The sequence below is a fragment of the Chlamydotis macqueenii genome, chromosome 3, assembly GCF_036417535.1.
Source record: "Chlamydotis macqueenii isolate bChlMac1 chromosome 3, bChlMac1.mat, whole genome shotgun sequence".
In the NCBI taxonomy this organism is placed as follows: Eukaryota; Metazoa; Chordata; class Aves; order Otidiformes; family Otididae; genus Chlamydotis; species Chlamydotis macqueenii.
In genome coordinates, this window is record NC_141558.1 from 49,894,078 (window position 1) to 49,911,982 (window position 17,905).

The window sequence follows — 17,905 nt, forward strand, 5'->3', positions numbered from 1 at the left end:
TCTCTTGGAGGGTGGGGGGAGTGAGAAAGAGACTGCGTAGTCTGGTCCCGATCAGGGCTGAGCTACGACACTGAGGAAATAGAAAAGGGAAAGGAGAAATGTTTCTCTGAAAATGTATAGCAGAGTCTCCCAGTTACAGTATCATTCATATATTCAAAGTTTTGTTTAAGAAATAGGAAAGATGACTGCAAGTGAATACAGGTGAAGACATTTATGCAAAGACTTCTGTTTTTCGGTTTTATTTGGAAGGGACACAAATTACAATTGTAATGATTCAGAGAAATTCAGCACTAACTTGTAATGTTCTAATTAATTAGAGGAAATATAACGTATGTAATTTCAGCTGTGTAGGAAGTTGCTAAATTTGTATTAGCATGCCATTTGTCATTCAGAAAAAGAGTAAAGACTGAGCTAAGAGTCAGCTGCTGAGGTTGTTATCCTTTGGCTAAAGTTTCTTTATTTTCTTGGAAGGAATTAATTCTTCCTCTATTGCTAAAACAAACAATTTGTTCAAAATTTTATTATAAATCACTTCACTTTTTTTTTCTAACAACAGACTTTTTTCTTTTTGTATTCTCTTAAGTGGATTTCAATCCCAGAATTATCTTAAATTCACATTTCTGAAAATCAAGGCTCAAAAAATGTCCCTATTGCATGGTAAAAAAAACCTGGTTGCTGTGAAACAAAGAAGTATAATATAAGCTTACAGCAGAAAATAAAAAATATTTTAATAATTGTTACAGTTAATCACATTCTAGAAAAGCACACTTACATTTTCCAATCCCTCCAGTGCTTCTTCTGGCTGACTTTGAAGTCTAATTATAGGAGCTCCATTTTGAATACCCAGAGACTGAAGTCGAAGTACCACCGACTGAAGAGAAAATAACTTTTGATTTAGTACCAATCAAAACTGCTTTTGTGATCTGAAAGGACCCCTAACGTATTTTTTAAACTGTAACTTATTATTTATATAATTAGCTACATATACACTAAGGCCAAATTTCTAGCTTGGAGTCAAGCTACTTATTGAACTGAGTTTTAACAAGGTATTTGGTAGATACAGGCAGTGCAAAATGCTGAATCACAGCCTTTATATCTCCTCTTTATGCATGAATCCCAGGCCTTCTAAAGGAATAGGCTGTAAAGGATTCTTTTTCACAAAGCACTAAAAGTATTTAGATTAAGAAAGGAGGAAAATCTCTTTAGGAGATCAGATTATGCACACTTGAAAGTAATACAGCTTTGGGTAATTTATTTAAAAAGATACTTAAACCAGATGTCTGCCAATGAGAATAAGACTATATTAAATTTAATTGAGGTATTTACTGGATGTAATTTTGCTTGAATGCAAGTGTTCTTTAAATGAAAAAGCAAATTTTGTTATGTTTGGACTAGTTCAATAATAGGTCTTTGCCTTACACATAGGTAAAATGGTTGGAATCGTTACAGAACTTGGTTGCCTTTACTATATATCTTCTGTTTTAATGTTCACAAACAGATCATAAATGAGGAAATTTTATGTTCCAGCTTTGCAAATTAGTGTTTTTTTTTTCCCACAGGACTACTCTTGGTAGTAAAGTTAAGCATAAATTGAAATAATATTTACTTAATTATAATTGATTCAATTTGTTTCAAACAACAGAGGGGAAGCTGCAGGAGCAGCTCACTTCCTACATTGTCAAAGACAATCTCTCACTTTACTTTCAACCCCATACTTTAGGTTCTGATTTGAAGCAACTCTTATTTCTGAGGCAAGTGATAAGATTATTTCTCTTCAAATTTTATCATTGTAGTTTTTTTAATAGGGAGAATAAGTTTCTATGTTATGAGCTAATAATCTAGACACAAGCTCTCCACAGAACTGTCAAATGGAAAAGAATGAAGTGTCTTCTATTACACTGTAAAACAGTATCAAAGTTCATAACAATTATTTTAGACATCACCACAAAATAAACCAATTCTGTAAATATATCATACTGAAAATGTTTTAATTTCTCATGTTAATAAAGATATTTTACACTAATACACAAAATAAAGCGCTGAAAACGGATGGATGCAATACAAAAGAGCTTGTAGCCTGCCTGAAAAGATTCTCATGTAACATATATGTAAGCCTGGGGGAAGTGCAGTGAATCTAATTGTCTTAATAGGACAAGATAAACAAGCGTTTCAAAGGTCATATCTTCTAACAGTAATTAAATGAGTTTTATACACAACTTAAAATTTTGCCAACACCTTAATAAAGAAAACAATCCACAGAATTGAGAAATTATTTTCCAGTGGAAGTTAAGTTGATGCATAGCTTACTTACTACAAAGAGATCATCTGGCTGCTGATTTCCATCCAGTTCAATAAGATACTGACAATCCTGTTCAGCCATCAAATTCTGTTTAAGAACAAAGACACATTCATCAACTGAGTATAGTTAACCAGATAACAACATTGAAGCCCATTCTGTTCCTATACATATCAAAGGCTGGACTCGTGGGCTTCAGCAAAACCAAGATTCATTGTGCTGATGACTTATAAAATCTTCTGGAGAAAAACTCTTATTTGGTGATGGATAAATACAGAGTTCTAAAACTGGAGTTACTGTGGGTTCAGAAAACAGGTTAGGTATCCTAGCTCAAATGCAAGAGAGCTACAAACAGTCAAGATACAGTAATGTTTTGTGTATAAATTCAACTTTTAATTGTCTAATTGCCTTAATTCTCTGCTGGAAAATAGTGACAATATCAATTAACAGATTTCTTGGAACTATCAGCCATGAGATGAATGTTTTTGTTTTGATCCTGACTCTCAATTTCAGTAAAATTCATTTTTTTCTTATTTTCAATTTTCCCATTGGTAAATAAGGAAGTCAACTAAAATAGTCATCTCACGTCCACTGTTAATGTCTCTGTCTGAGGACTGAGAACACTCCCTCCGTTCCTGACAGATGTTGGTCTAACCTTAGCCCTGAAAAAGCCCAGTGAAGGTGACTTTGCAACTTTCTAGGTAATCTGTTCCAGTTCTTCCCCACACTTACAGTCAGAGTCCATTTCCTTGCATCTAGTCTGTCTTCTACATTATAAATTAAATTATTTGTCCTATCTTTGGTAGGCATAGATAATAACTAATTACTTCTTACTAATACTTTTCTACAGAATAATAGTTTGTGTTTCTCTTATATACAATGGTCTTATTAGTACATCCATAATATTTCCTTTTGTACAACAGCATCACATTTATTGACTCAATTTATAAGTAAAACCCCACAGATTCCAGATTGTCTGCAATACTGAGGTCTAGCCAAGCATTTCACGTTACAGTTGCTCATTAGGTTTCCTCCATAATTGTTGCAGTTCACACTTATTTCTACTCAGTTTCACCCTAACAACTTATCAAGTTCTTTCTACCTATCCCAGTTCAGTGCAAACTGCACATCTTACAAGCTTTTTTCCAGTTTCATCATCTCAACCTCCTTCTGGGACAATGATAGACCTCTATGTTCTTTTAATGTATTAGTGGACCACTAAGCATGTTCACTAATACATTAATCATTAGTGAAGCATAAGTAAGACCTACCAACTAGTGGAATGTATTGAAAGTGTTGAAGTTTGGTGTACATCCTAAAGTAATTTAATCTAAACAGCTTTCCATTAGTTTGCTTATGAGAAATCCATGTGAGATTGTATAATGATTACAGATATCACATATTTTGCTTTCTCCTTCACAGCAATAACAAGTTTTTTACTCTAGCAAAGAACACTATACCAGTTTTACACAATTTTATCCATAGGTTTATCTAATCCATAGGGAAACTGAAGGGCATAAAAAAAAGAGTAATTGTCAAGTGCACGGTAAACTTGAGGCTTTTGCAGTTGCTTGTACTAGGAGATTAAAAAAAAAAGAAGAAAATAATTAATTATTTTTGGACCTCTTCTGGTTTTTTTGGTTTGTTTTTTTTTGGGGGTTTGGTTTTTTTTTGGTTTTTTTTTTGTTTTTTAAAAGAAAAGATAGTAAATCCAACTTCCCTGAACACAAGGAAAGAAAAAAACAATGTCACAGCTGCAGAAATTAAATAGGTGATAAAGAAACTCATGGGCTAATTATTTGGTATATAAATTTGCAGGCAGTGTAGCAGGTGGGGAAGGGAATCTGTTGGGGTAGAGGGCAATGGGTGCAAAGAGCAGATTTCTTATGGGATTGCATGTTAAAAGAACTCTGGTAGTGGTGATGATATGCTGGGCTCTTCAAATACTTCACTTCCTAGATTATGGAAGTGTCTCATGGCAGGTATGATTTCACTTTATAAACTCTAAGTGGTTTGCTTTATCTTGATTCCAGAATAGAAACAACACTTAGAGATTACAACTTTGTATCATTGATTTCAGTATGAATTTCAGAACTTGGGGATACGTTGTAGCATGCCTGATGCCTGCCTCCATACAATACATCTCAAGTGTAAAAAAAAAAAAAAAAAAAAAGTACAAGATATTTTAAAAAGTATTTTGTTATGCATAATCATATTATTTTGCTTTGTCTTACTTCTAAAGGATGAAGCATTATATCCTTATATGTTCTGACTCTTTCCTCTGCATTTTCAAGAATATCTTCAGGCCTCTGCACTAATTGATGCAAAAATTCTGACATCATAAGTGCATCTTTGGCAGTCTGCAGAATGAAAAGTTAAATATTTCAAGATACAGAAATAAAATAATGTACTAAACTAATTTTAATCTTTAATCAAAGTTAAGTAAAGTAGCTTTCCAGAGTATTGCAATGAGTATTAGCCCAGTGATTGTTGACTGTGATCATATCCTGATGTAGTGTAGTTTCTGCAAATTGAGAGGAATGTGCCTAGAACTTGCATTGATAAGTCTCTGGCCAGCACTATAAACCAGAACAATATAACCTGGATTCAAAATTAATACCTTCATGAAGAAAAAAGAAAATCCATTTGTAGTAGTCAACACAAAAACGAGACAACAAGCTAGTATCCTGCAAATACAAGTAAAACTTGCTACAGTAAACAAAAATTAAGAACTCTCTTATTTGCGTAGAGCAACAAACAGACAGTATAGACCCATTCTCTTGATACACCCTTTTAACTTATGGTAAGAAAGAGTTCAGTAGCTTCTGAGTTAGAGACTGAATCAAGATTGAGCTATGTAATAATCACCATTTGCTGTCATTTAAACCTATCATTATGTAGAGATCCCACATCTCTTCAGGCAGAACAGAAACTGAGTTAAGATTAGAGTTCATCAAAATCAATTAATAATGTAGTATAGTCATATTTTAGAATATTAGAATTTGCTCTGCTGTGTCTAGAGTACATTATAATACTTTGCACTGTTTAGAAGTTAGCAATATTTACCTCTTTTTCCTGCTCTTCATCATCTTCATTCTCCTTTTCATGCTGATCTTTCTCTTTCTTATGCTTTTCAATAATGTTAGGATCCCACTGGTTCCTCTGATATACCTGCCCTGAATCAGGGTGTTGCCTTTGTCCTGATATTCTTCGGCATAAGTCATAGTCTGAACACTACGAAGGAATAATTAAAAGGAAAATGTGTTTATTGTACTGCTATAACAATGTTATTTTTTCTGAAACTGCAGAATAGAGAGTAGGAGTCTGGCAAATATTCAAAGTCATAAACAACTTCTCCAATAACATTCTGAGTAAACACAAAATTTTCAAAAGCAGCAAGTATTAAAGAAAGACTTAGTTTTTCCGCATCAGTATTTAACATTCCATATCAGGAGTGTAGCCACTACTTGAGCACATTTTACCATGCAAGTTATACCTTGTGGTATAACAAGTGTAAGTGTAGTTTATGGATACAAGTATTTTGCAGACAGGCTTGTGATTGCCATAGCAATTAATGCCAAAGTGGTTTGGACTTGAGCAAGAGGTCCCAGTTGACTGGAGTTTAGCAAATGTGATGCCTATCTACAAGAAGGGCCACAAGGAGGATCCGGGGAACAACAAGCCTGTCAGTTTGACCTTGATGCCAGAGAAGGTTATGGAGCATATCATCTTGAGTGCCATCACACAGCACGTACAGGACAATTAGATGATCAGGGCCAGTCAGCGTGGGTTCATGAAAGGCAAGTCCTGCTTGCCTAACCTGATCTCCTTCTGTGACAAGGTGACCTTCTTAATGGATGAGGGAAAGGCTGTGGATGATGTCTACCTGGACTTTAGTAAAGCCTTTGTCAGTCTCCTAGAGAAGCTGGTGGCTCATGACTTAGACAGGCGTACTCCTCACTGGGTAAAAAACTGGCTGGATGGCTGAGCCCAGAGAGTTGTGGTGAATGGAGTTAAATCCAGTTAGCAGCCGGTCACAAGCGGAGTCCCCCAGGGCTCAGTTTTGGGTCCAGTTCTGTTTAATATCTTTATCATGGATGAGAGGATCGAGTGCACCCTCAGTAAGTTTACAAATGACACCAAATTGGACAGGAGTGTTGATCAGCTTGAGGGTAGGAAGCTCTGCAGAAGGATCTGGACAGGCTGGATGGATGGGTCAAGGCCACTTGGGTCACAAGAACCCCATGCAATGCTACAGGCTTGGGGAACAGTGGGTGGAAAGCTGCCCAGTGGAAAAGGATCTGGGGGTGTTGGTCGACAGCTGGCTGAATATGAGCCAGCAGTGTGCCCAGGTGGCCAAGAAGGCAAATAGCATCCTGGCTTGTATCAGAAACAGTGTGGCCAGCAGGAGTAGGGAAGTGACCATCCCCCTGTACTCTGCACTGGTGAGGCTGCACTTTGAATACTATATTCAGTTTTGGCCCCCTCACTACAAGAAAGACGTTGAGGTGCTGGAAGCATGTCCAGAAAAGGGCAACGAAGCTGGTGAAGGGTCTAGAGCACAAGTCCTATGAGAAGTGGCTCAGGGAACTGTGGTTGTTTAGCCTGTAGAAAAGGAGGGTCACAGCAGACCTTATAACTCTCTACAACTACCTGAAAAGAAGTTACAGTGAAGTGGATGTTGGTCTCTTTTTCCCCAAGTAATAGGATGAGAGGAAATAGCCTCAAGTTGTGCCAGGGGAGGTTTAGATTGGATATTAGGAAAAATTTATTCACCGAAAGGGTTATCAAGCGCTGGAACAGGCTGCCCAGGGAAGTGGTTGAGTCATGATCCCTGGAGGTATTTAAAAGATGTGTAGGTGGGGCACTTAGGAACATGGTTTAGTGGTGGACTTGGCAGTGTTAGGTTTATGGTAGGGCCTGATGATCTTAAGGGTCTTTTTCAACCTAAATGATTCTATAATTCTAAGATTCAGTCAATTTTACTAGGTGCCTCTGACTTCTTAGAGCTCTACTATTACCCAAAAGCATAGTGCCATTGTCTCAGAGGCTAAAGGAGTTCAGCAGTTTGGAGCTCTGGAAGAGTAAGCAATGGTCTTTCTATAAAAAGCGCTGCAAACACAATTTAGTTTAACATTAAACACAGATAAATCTGGATGTGGTCTGTGGTGGTAAAATTAGTAATAATTAAGATTTGAGAGGTCTGGCTAAGAAGTTTATCCTAACTAAAAGAACATTCCTTTCAAGGAAAAGCCAACGTGAGTTGGTGATGTTAAAGGTATTTTCCAACCTTTTCTGTGATTCTAACAGTTTGTGGCTGTTTGCACCTCCTCACTTCTGAGCTAAGATGATATTGGATGTGCCACTCCTATAGGCTCCATCCACAGGATTTCTCATTATCTGGTATTAATACAAGGATTGACTTTTTGTAGCTTGAAAAATTAAAACTGCCCAAAAAGCAGCACAAAAATATGTTTCTCTGATGTTTTAAGATCTTTCCATGAACACAGGAAAAAAGGTTTGATGTAGGCATTTACAAATTTTCTTTAATGCATGGTCAAACAAATTAAGTCTCAAAAGCATGGAATTAAAAAGAAACAAGGACTTAAATCTGACAAAGTGATAGACTAGGTCCGTGCACTGAAGCTTAGCATCTGACAAACCACATAGATGTGACAACTAGAATTAAAATCCCAATGAGAATGGAGCACAGAGCCAGAGGCTGACTATTCAGTTGCCTTGGCAGCTCATTCTGCACATTCAGAGTAAAAGATGGAAATAATCTAGTTGATAATAAATAAAACATTGCAAGAGGAAGGGCTTGAACCCTTGTTCATTATAATACATACTATCAGTTTATCTGCATGGAGTTTGGCAAGGTTTGGTGCGGGCCAGCTAGTATTCTCCCTGGTGAGCAGCTGGGCACAATCTGGAGAATGGCACAGGCCAAGGGCCTTTTCCAGCAGGCAGCTTGGACACGGCCGCCCCATTCTGACTAACAAGACAGGTTAGCTGTGTTCTGACAAACTAGTTGGGCTGATGTTTGAAGAGTCACTCTTGCCTTCTTTTATTTAGTAACCTGGATGTAGCCAGCGAGCCCATTCCAAGTTACATTGAGAAAGTCCTCTTAATCCTACGCTAACAATGGTTTATGTTTCTCTGGTTATATCAGAGTCACTTTTGTAAAGTATTTGGTATGTCACATTACTACTCATGAAGAAGTTGAGATTTGTAAACAAGATGAATTAATAGTAACTAAGAAGCAGTTTCACAATTAGTGAGTAAAAAATAAAACAATTTGCTTTCTAACTTCCATATGTGGAAGGCTTCTTCCCAAAATACATGAATGGCAGGTGTACATGTATCCAAAAATCCCATAATAATAATAATGTTATTCAAAGTTTTCTTTTCTTGAAAAGGTATCTCTTCTAATTGGTAGAGGTGTAAAGAAAGACTGTAACTGCTACTGAAGTTTTAGGCAATGTTCATTATTTTACGTGAGCAATATTTATAATGAAACAAACCAGTGTAATTCCATTCCAATTTAAAAGAGAACAATTTATTATTCCTCAATAAATACTATACTGAATTGCACAGGGGAAAATATTATCATTTGAGTTATGCAGCATATGAGTCTACTAACTAGGAAAATGACTAGCAAGTTACTGAAGATGACACTACCTTAATGTTAATCAGGAAATCCGGTTTTAATTTTAGATTCTTTATTTTCTCTATTTGCTGTGAAACAGTCATGTATTCCTCTGAGAGAGAAGGAAATCCACTGAGAACATAACCTGCCGAATACATTTTATTAAATACAACTTTTAGAAAGTTATGTCAAATATAGGACTAGTTATACTCATCTGCTTTAAACAGTACTTTGGCTACTGGACTGACAGAACAGGGTTAAACACACAGTGACCCATACCTCGAGTGTGTGTGTGTGGGCTCATGGGGAGCTTTCTCACTGGTGTGTCGATTAGGAGACTGTAGGAAATGGCACAGACAGACAAAGCTATAGAACCCACGTTTCCAACAGAAAGTGTGCTTAAATAGGTGAACATGCATTCTCAGAAAAGGAAATGTGTGCTTGTAACTTCCACTCATCTTTTGATAGAGGGTTTGCATGCATAACCATGCAAGTTGAACTATACTCTTTGGAATTAGTTTTAGGAGGGTATTTAGAAATTTGTAGGCGTTTATTGGTATTTGGGAAGTGCCTAGTGCTGTGGTTTGTCTGTTGTGTGGCTGATACTGAACCTCTTCACTGACTGCCAGTACACTGATTGCCAGTTAATTACTTGCCATTAATAGATCAATAAACAACTTTGGTCCTGATTTGATTTAAATCATGCTAATTGAGCAGTTTTCCACTGTGACAATTACATAGATTTCTCCTTTACAAATATTATTCAGGTTAACATGATATGAAATTCTGGTTGTTTTCTTGTTCTATTTAAAAAAAAAAAAAAAAAAAAAAGCATTTTCTGTATTTTCTTACCTGCAATTCCCTAAAATACAGAAAATGCTTTTTATTTTCCAATGCTTCAGTATCTATGTTATTTTAAAAAGAGACATTGCTTATTTCAAGACATAGCTTATAAGCTTCTTATGGGACTTCCTTCAGAAGCCAAAAAAAAAAATAATCTGTTTTTAGTGACTTACAATTTTTAAATATTATCATTTGTTCTAGTACTTCTGAATACCTCTGACATATCACTCTCCAACATAATACGTTTTTATTATTTGAGTCAGAAGAATATAATTGAAAATAATCCCTTATTGTGTGTACTGTTTAGAAACTTGTGGTTTACAATATTAAAAACAAAAGTTAAAAGTAAAAAGCTCAGCCTCTCATACAACACTTTATAAAATCTTTAATGAATAATTATAGCAAATTGACTGATTAGTTCTTGCTGAAAGCCTACTTAAGCTTTCCAAGGATTAGATTAAGACAGTTGCTAAACAAAAAGTTATTAGAACTAGAAAATATTTCCAAAACCAATTTTTGTTAAGTAAGTTCTAGTTGTAGGAAGAATAGTGAGGATGTAGGTTATTCTATTCCTTGTTACTTTGAGCCATCTGTAATATAGCAAATGTTTTGGCTACAAGAACCAAATTTTTATCAACTTTATAGTCATGTTTACAGTCTCTAGGATCTCTGTGCTCCTATGGGATACACACGTTTTAGGCATTAATCATCAGACTGACTCAAAGAGGGGAACTCAGAAGCCACAGACATCTCTTCAGGCTTTTATTAAAGTCCTGACGTATGGATTAAGAGACTGGCACTTCTGCTGCTACTTCTTCTCTCAAATTTTTCTTTCTTTATAATCTCCTTCTTTAAAATTTCTTCCCTATTTCTCTGTCTTTTGCCTACTGTTTTAAAAGCCTAGTTTCACCAAGTAAGGCTGCATCTTTTGCAAAACTGTTTAGTCTTGGACTACAGTAGCAACAAAAACCATTGCAACTGAAAGCTGATAGAAGCGTGCTAGTTTTCAGAGCAGTAGATACTTAATATTTTCTCGGCACTATACCCATCTCTGTCCTATAATAGAAATTTCAAATGAAAGTCAGCACTAGAAAAAGAAACTACTCTTTCTTTTACTTTCTTTCCACTTAGCAATGTATTTGTTTTCTCTTCTGTTAAGCAGGTTCAGACTCTAGCAAGATCTGCAGCCCTAGTCTTAACAGCCTCAATTAACATAATCTTTCCTCAAAAAGAAGAAATATTACCACTACCAATACGATTCTCATCTAACTTACTCTTAGTGACAAAATGCAAAGGGAATAAACAATGTAAGAAAAAAAAGAGATCGTAATACTTTGTATTTTAAATAATCTGTTTTCCTTCTTTTTCATTATTTTAAAAGTTCAAAATATTTTTGCTGGTGGGTTTTTGTTGTTGTTGTTGTTATAGAAATACTCAAACAAACAAACAAATCTGTATTTTACATACTAAAACTTTTCTAACCAGATAATAATGTCAAATGAGAATCACAGCAACACTTCAAATCTGGGGCAAATTCATTTCCTCAAAATTAGCACAAGGTAGGATTGGTATGACACTTGCTTATCTCCCATATTAGTAAATTAATCCCTAAATACACTCTCAGTTTATGGATATTCCACAACCCAAGGAGCATATGAAAAGATCCTACCATCTTATACAAAATAAATTATATTTGAGCAGTAATGGATGCAAAGTGTGTAAAAATTATAGGTAGCTCATTCTAAGAAGTTTAGGCTATAAATATACTTACCAAAATGAGCAACTTCTGGTGACTCAATCTTTTTCAGAATCATTTCTGTAACCAGTTCTTCAGAAATACTTTGACCTTTAAAAAGCAATTCTTGACACTAAGGTAAAATGCAAAACATAGTCTTATATAATAGGTATTTGTCAAGAATATGACAAAACTTGGTAGAAGATTAGACCTTTACCTTAAGCCCATATTCTGTTTCTTCACGAATATTGGTTTGAATTACTTCCAAAGCTGAGAAAACACATCAGACAGAATAAAATTAAAATAATTAATTAAAATATTTTATATGCAGACACGTACATGCAGAGATACATACATTCACACACGTACACACATGAGGATGTATGTGTGCTCCAAGCAATCAGCCATTATAATTAGGGTGATTACTATATTTAGTCCATCCAGAACTTGGTACCTTCTTGTAATGTCTGGGTAGATGTTTTTCCCACAATTTAGCCCTATATATAATACAGACAAATCTACAACAAGATTATTTTAACTACTGATTTATATCAAATTAGCATTACTGATGGTTAATCCAGAGATGAGTAACTGAGCTCAAACCTCAAATTTTAAAAGCAAGTTTTAGAAAAAGAACTGTTTAGACACACAAAATCAGTTGTGTGTCTAAAGAGCTCTTAAAAAGGGGCTTTAAGGGCTTTTTAAAAAGCCCTTAAAAAATCTACTTCTTATATATTCTAAGTATCTAAAATTAAATAAATACTAAATTTGACACCCATCAAATTGAAAGGCCTGGCCTCTGTCTCTGTGGACAGTGACATCATAGCTGAATGATCCTGAAAGTCTTTCACACTTCTATACCATTGAAATAAGCAGTCACTCAATAATTTTTTCAAGAATGTAGCCTTAAGGCTACATCTATATTATTAATAAACCAGGCCAGAGAAAGGCCCTGAAGCCAGGTGGCTCATGCCAGAACACAGAGGCTGTTTCCAAACTGCTCCTACTAGTAATGATGACTGGCAGGCACACTATCCTTCATACTATGAATGGGTGTGTTTGGAGGGCATTATTTGACATGGGCCCAAACTGAGAGAGGGAATATACTAACAAACAACAGAGACAACTGAAAATCAGCACTGTACATGTACCCTGGCCCTGTTTTATTTATGAGTATTGACCTATTCATTGGATAAATGGATTTTTTTTTTGTCAAATTAAAAAAACTGTGAACACATTTCCTATTTAAAAATTCTCTAACTTTGATTATTTTTTTAATAAATAACACAGTGCAGGACAGATATTGATACACTAGAGTGAGTCCAGTGGAGGGCACCAAGATGATTAAAAGTGTTGAACGTACTAGGAGAAGCCAAAAGAACTGGCCTTGTTCAGCCTGGAGAAAATGACAGCTCTTATTGCCATCTAAAATGACTTACTGTGAAGGCACAAAGACAGAAATGCTGTCTTCACAGAAGTGCAGCTAGATCAGGAAGCAAGACAAAACTAGGAACATGAGAAATTCCAGTGGGGTAATTAGGAAGTAATTTTTCATCATGAAGGTTGTCAAACATTGGAAAGTGTCATCCAGAGAGCTGATGGAGTCTCCATCCTTGAAGATACTCCACACTCAACTGGACACAGCCCTGAGCAACCTTCTCTAGTTGACACAGTTTTGAGTGGAAGGTTGGAGTTGATGACCTCTGGAGGTCCTTTCTGAGCTACATTATTAATATTTCTGTATGCTGAATTTCTTTGTTTCTTTCTTTTTTGATGTGAAAAATTAAAAAAAAAAAGCAAAAGCTGAAGGAATGTGTGTGCACACATGTATGGGTACACTAGATGAAAGAAGATTAAAAGAAATATCATGAGCAAAAGAAGAAAAGAATAATTATCTGAATCTACTAGAAATAAGGCATAAAAAAAGCTCAGCAAGATTTATATCAGGCATTGAGAAAAATTTTCTAATGGCAGAGTCTATGTTACAGAGAGAGACTGCCTAGAGATTTTTAAAAACAAGTGTGACATTTGTCAGTAATGCTTTAAATAAATTCAAATAATATGGATTAGCTTAAGTACATCCCTAACGTCCCTTCTGATTTTGGTCTGATCTATGTTTTGGACCAGGTATTAATTTTTCTGTTAGACAATCCTATGAAGTAAAAACTATATCTTTACATAAGTCATAAAAGCACTTTATTAAAACTAAATTTTACCATATTATAATTCCAAATCTTCAAAAAAGATAAAGATACTCCATTTGATAAATAAGCCTCTGTATTCACACGAATATGAAGTGGTACAGCATCCGCTATGAGGCTTTCATTAGAACAATAAAAAATACTAGGGGGCACATTTAAAAGAAAAAATGTAATGAAAATTGATATATAGTTAGTTCATAATTAGAACAACTGTGAACATTTATACCATAAAATGAGATTTATAATTTGGTGTCCCCAAAAAGGCACTCAATAAATTGCTTCATAGTAACAGTTATTATGTGCCTTCTTTTCTTCTACTTATAAAGATTATATTAGCCTTCAAACTGGTAGGGCGAATCTGGTGGAAAAGTTTTCTTTTTTTTCGTAAAACTTAAGTGAATGAGTCAAGATTTGTGAATTATGTCATGGATACAAAAATATTACCATGGCTTTAACAAAATTACAGATTTTTTTTTTTTTTAGTTACTGCTGGCAAAATTAATATAAAAGAAAACTGCCAGAGAATTAATTATTTTTTGTAGGAACCTACTTTCTTGCTGAGATGCCTCAAAATGAAAAAAAAAAATCTCTAGTGATGTGTTGATAAGGTATAAGATAATGTTGTAAGCAACAGGTTTTACTCTATAGGTCTTAAAAAATCTCTGATGAGAGGGACTGTCAGAAATGCAGCTGGATAGCTCACAAAATGAAATGATATTTTGTATTCTGGTAAATGCACAGTAGGAGAAATTAACTGCATCTTTTGAAATAAGCCATCAAATAATTTTGTTTTAGAAATTTGAAAGTGCCAGCTCCCATTCCTTCCATTATTACTTATACTGATGCAAAAGCTATGCTTCTGTTTCCTGGAGTACATCCTTCCTTGTATTAGGCACTGCACAAACAGAAAGGACACATCCTTCTATTTTTTCATGGTCTGTATTGGAAAACCTCTGTGCTCTCTGGAATTGAAGGAGTTGCCTCCATGCAAACAAGAAGGGTCACATGAATCACCTTACAAGACTGGGAATAGAATTTTATTATGTGTTACGTATATCGCCTTCAGAAAAAAAAACAAAAAACAAAAAACCCCCCAAAAAACCCCTAAGTTATTTTCTAAGCCTCTCTATAACTAGAAGGCTGTTTTTCAGCAATTGCATTTCTGGCAAAATGGCTACTTGGTCCTTATCACTAGTTTTTACTGCAATCAGAAACACAACAATTTGAATTTCAGGGAACAGAGAGAGATATTCTAAACCAAAAGATATTATGAAGTCAATGCAATGTTCCAAATATAGTGTATGTTTACCTTCTATGAAAATGCATTTCCACATTTGTGCTAGTTTTCTAGCTAATGTTTTCTTTCCAGAACCCTTAAAATAAAAAATACACATTTAAAAGAAAAACAGGCAGAAATTTTAAAAAACCCACAAACATATTACACAAATTAACAATTAAAAGCTACTATCAGAATTAGGGGCTCTGAGTCATGCACTGAGCATACACAAACACTCTACTATCCTCTATTTTATACTGCCTAGCATTGCTAATATATTGTTACTATCCTTTGCAGTTAATTACCTTCAAAGTAATTATACTGACTTTGTTTCTGAGCAACTCAAACTCAACTAGGATTTGCCCATAGATTCCTATGAGAAACTCTTATTATCTTTAGTCTCAAAGCAAATTATAAAGCAAACCTGTTCAGCCATTTCTAAGATACATAGGGATAGTATTATTTGATTAAAACAACAAATAGGTAAAAATTGCCCTTGTTAGTCCACAAATCTCATTTAGATACTGACAAAATATTTATTTTATCACTTACATGAATCCTGAGGAACTAACATAACCAAGAGTAATGAGGCCTCTAAGAGTACAGCTACCTGAATGGGATTTTGCAAAACTCACCAGCTTCCACCCTTAGGATTATGCCCTTTTTTCAAGGGTGTACAAGACCTTTTTGATGTCTGTTTGCCCTAAATAATTTTTGTGTGATTAAAAAATAGTAAAAAAACACAAATAAATCACATTCCCAGTTAACAACATATCAGCAAACACTCCAGTCTACTCATACCTTACATCTTAGAGGCATGATGAGAATATACGTATTTGGTTTTGCTTTAATGGCACTAGGTTTTTAACTTAGCACATTTATTTTAAATAAGATAAATTTACCTTAAATAAGATAAATGTTCTACACATCATCCATATAAATAAAATATATTATCATAAAAATAGAATATTTAATTCCCTGCCCTCTTGGCCAGGCCTGTGCAATTTCAAGACCTTATACTGGCCTTGCAGTACCTAAAGGAGGCCTACAGGAAAGTCAGGGAGAAACTCTTCAGCAGGGCCTGTTGTGATAGGACAAGGGGTAATGGTTTTAAAATAGAGGGAGGTAGATTCAGACTGGATCTAAGGAAAAAATTTTTTACAATGAGGGTGGTGGAACAGGTTGCCCAGAGAGGTGGTGGATGCCCCATCCCTGGAAATAGTCAAGGCCAGGTTGGACGGGGCTTTGAGCAATTGGAGATGTCCCTGCTTCTTGCAGGGAGGTTGGACTAGATGGCCTTTAAAGGTCCCTTCTGACCCAAACCATTCTGTGATTCCATCTCTCTACGCACTAGGCAGCACAAAGCAGATTTCTGTATGGTCATTTCAGGCTCTGTTGCTGTACCTAATGGAATCACAGGCAAATGTAGAGGGCAAGCTGCTAGAGGAACTTGTGTTCACACTGGAAGTGGGGTGCTCGAAAGGCACCTTTCATCAGCAACTGCAATATTAAAGAGGAAAGCAGCTTTCAGGGCACCAATGGCGTGTTTAAGTGCATACCAGATTCAGTATAGACATAAGGCAAACTCACACCAAAAAAGAACCCCCTTCAGCAAACTGTGGGTAAAACCACCCATAGAGTCTCCTACATTTGGGAAGAAGAAATCTGAGAAGTCTGTGATTAGAAAACATCAAATTTTCCTAAGTAAAGGAGGCCACAAATTATTTGAGAAAAATAGAGACCTTGAATTATAGTTAAAATATAGTACAAATCTCCTTATCAGGACACCGTGGTGGATTTCAGTTATTCCCAAATATATGACATATAATTACATCATTCAGGTCATTTAAATATTAATATCTCATTGCATATCAGTGCATTAACCTGAAGGTTCTTTTATGCCTATTTATGTCTTTAATCTGTCAAGTTTTTCAAAAGTTAGAATAGTGAAATAACGTAAAAACAATCCAGTTGCCAATGTGAAAAGAGAAGAAACTTTTTAAGCAACATGTGACTTTTAATTACAATAATAACACTTCTAATTGTAATTGACTTGTCACTCTGGCCAAAAATTGGCCTCATTAAATGAGATCAGAATCTTTACCACACTCCGCAGGATTTGCAAAGAGAAAAAGATTAAAACACAGGTCTTTGATCTTTCTGGCAGTGTCACTAAACTAATGTTTTGAAAGGAAAAGTCAAATTGTTAGCAGAAGATCTGAAGAAAAAACTTCTATCAGACATCTTACTGGCTTTCCAAGGACAACTAAGCAAGTGGGCTTGGACAACAGAAAGGATTTTTCAGCTTCATGTTCATCAAAGATGTCTGCAAAGGGTTGAGCTTGTTTTTCCTCTTGTGAAGCCATAATTTATCTAAGACTAGAGAAAAAAAAAAGCTTATTTTAAAATGCAGTAGCTTATATGTGTAAAATGACACATACTTAAAAATGGAACTGAATAATAATGTGATAGAAGATGATTTGCTTTGTAACAAAAGCTGTTATAAGAAGAAAAAAAAGCATTTAGAGAACATACATAATGCACCCATTACTAGGAGAAGAATTGCTTCTGAAAAATAAGGGATTGTTGGAACCACTCCCAGTCCCCAACTGCAATGATATGGATGTTGATAATGACTTCTTCCTGACTCTCAAACTGCCTGTAGGTCTTTTTCTAAAGAGTATGTAGTTGCTTCATTGCCTTTTCCTTCCTGTTCCAATTATCACACAGCTGTAACTTCTCTCTGGTCCCTGAAATGGACCATGGCCCTGCTAAGGCCTTCGCTTGTGAGCTTCAGACACAGAAGAGCCCCATCACAGCTGATGGAACTACTTGCTGTGTCCACAGCTAGGTACACGAACAAGGCTTTGTCGAATAAAATCATGGCTCATGATCTGTTCTGTAA

At 35.4% G+C, this 17,905-nt stretch overlaps 1 protein-coding gene across 1 annotated transcript in view; it reads right to left on the reverse strand.

The window, feature by feature from the left end:
• The window catches only part of LOC104480949 (adenylate kinase 9), a 56,332-nt gene that overhangs the window by 37,712 nt on the left and 715 nt on the right, over positions 1–17,905 (reverse strand). The window contains exons 2-10 of the mRNA XM_086744178.1: positions 17,250–17,379; positions 15,034–15,097; positions 11,741–11,793; positions 11,560–11,656; positions 8,978–9,090; positions 5,363–5,530; positions 4,531–4,656; positions 2,312–2,386; positions 773–871 (exon numbers count right to left, since the gene is read on the reverse strand). Coding sequence (XP_086600304.1) covers positions 773–871; positions 2,312–2,386; positions 4,531–4,656; positions 5,363–5,530; positions 8,978–9,090; positions 11,560–11,656; positions 11,741–11,793; positions 15,034–15,097; positions 17,250–17,366 — 912 coding nt within the window. The 5' untranslated portion in view covers positions 17,367–17,379. The remainder of the gene's footprint in view (positions 1–772; positions 872–2,311; positions 2,387–4,530; positions 4,657–5,362; positions 5,531–8,977; positions 9,091–11,559; positions 11,657–11,740; positions 11,794–15,033; positions 15,098–17,249; positions 17,380–17,905) is intronic.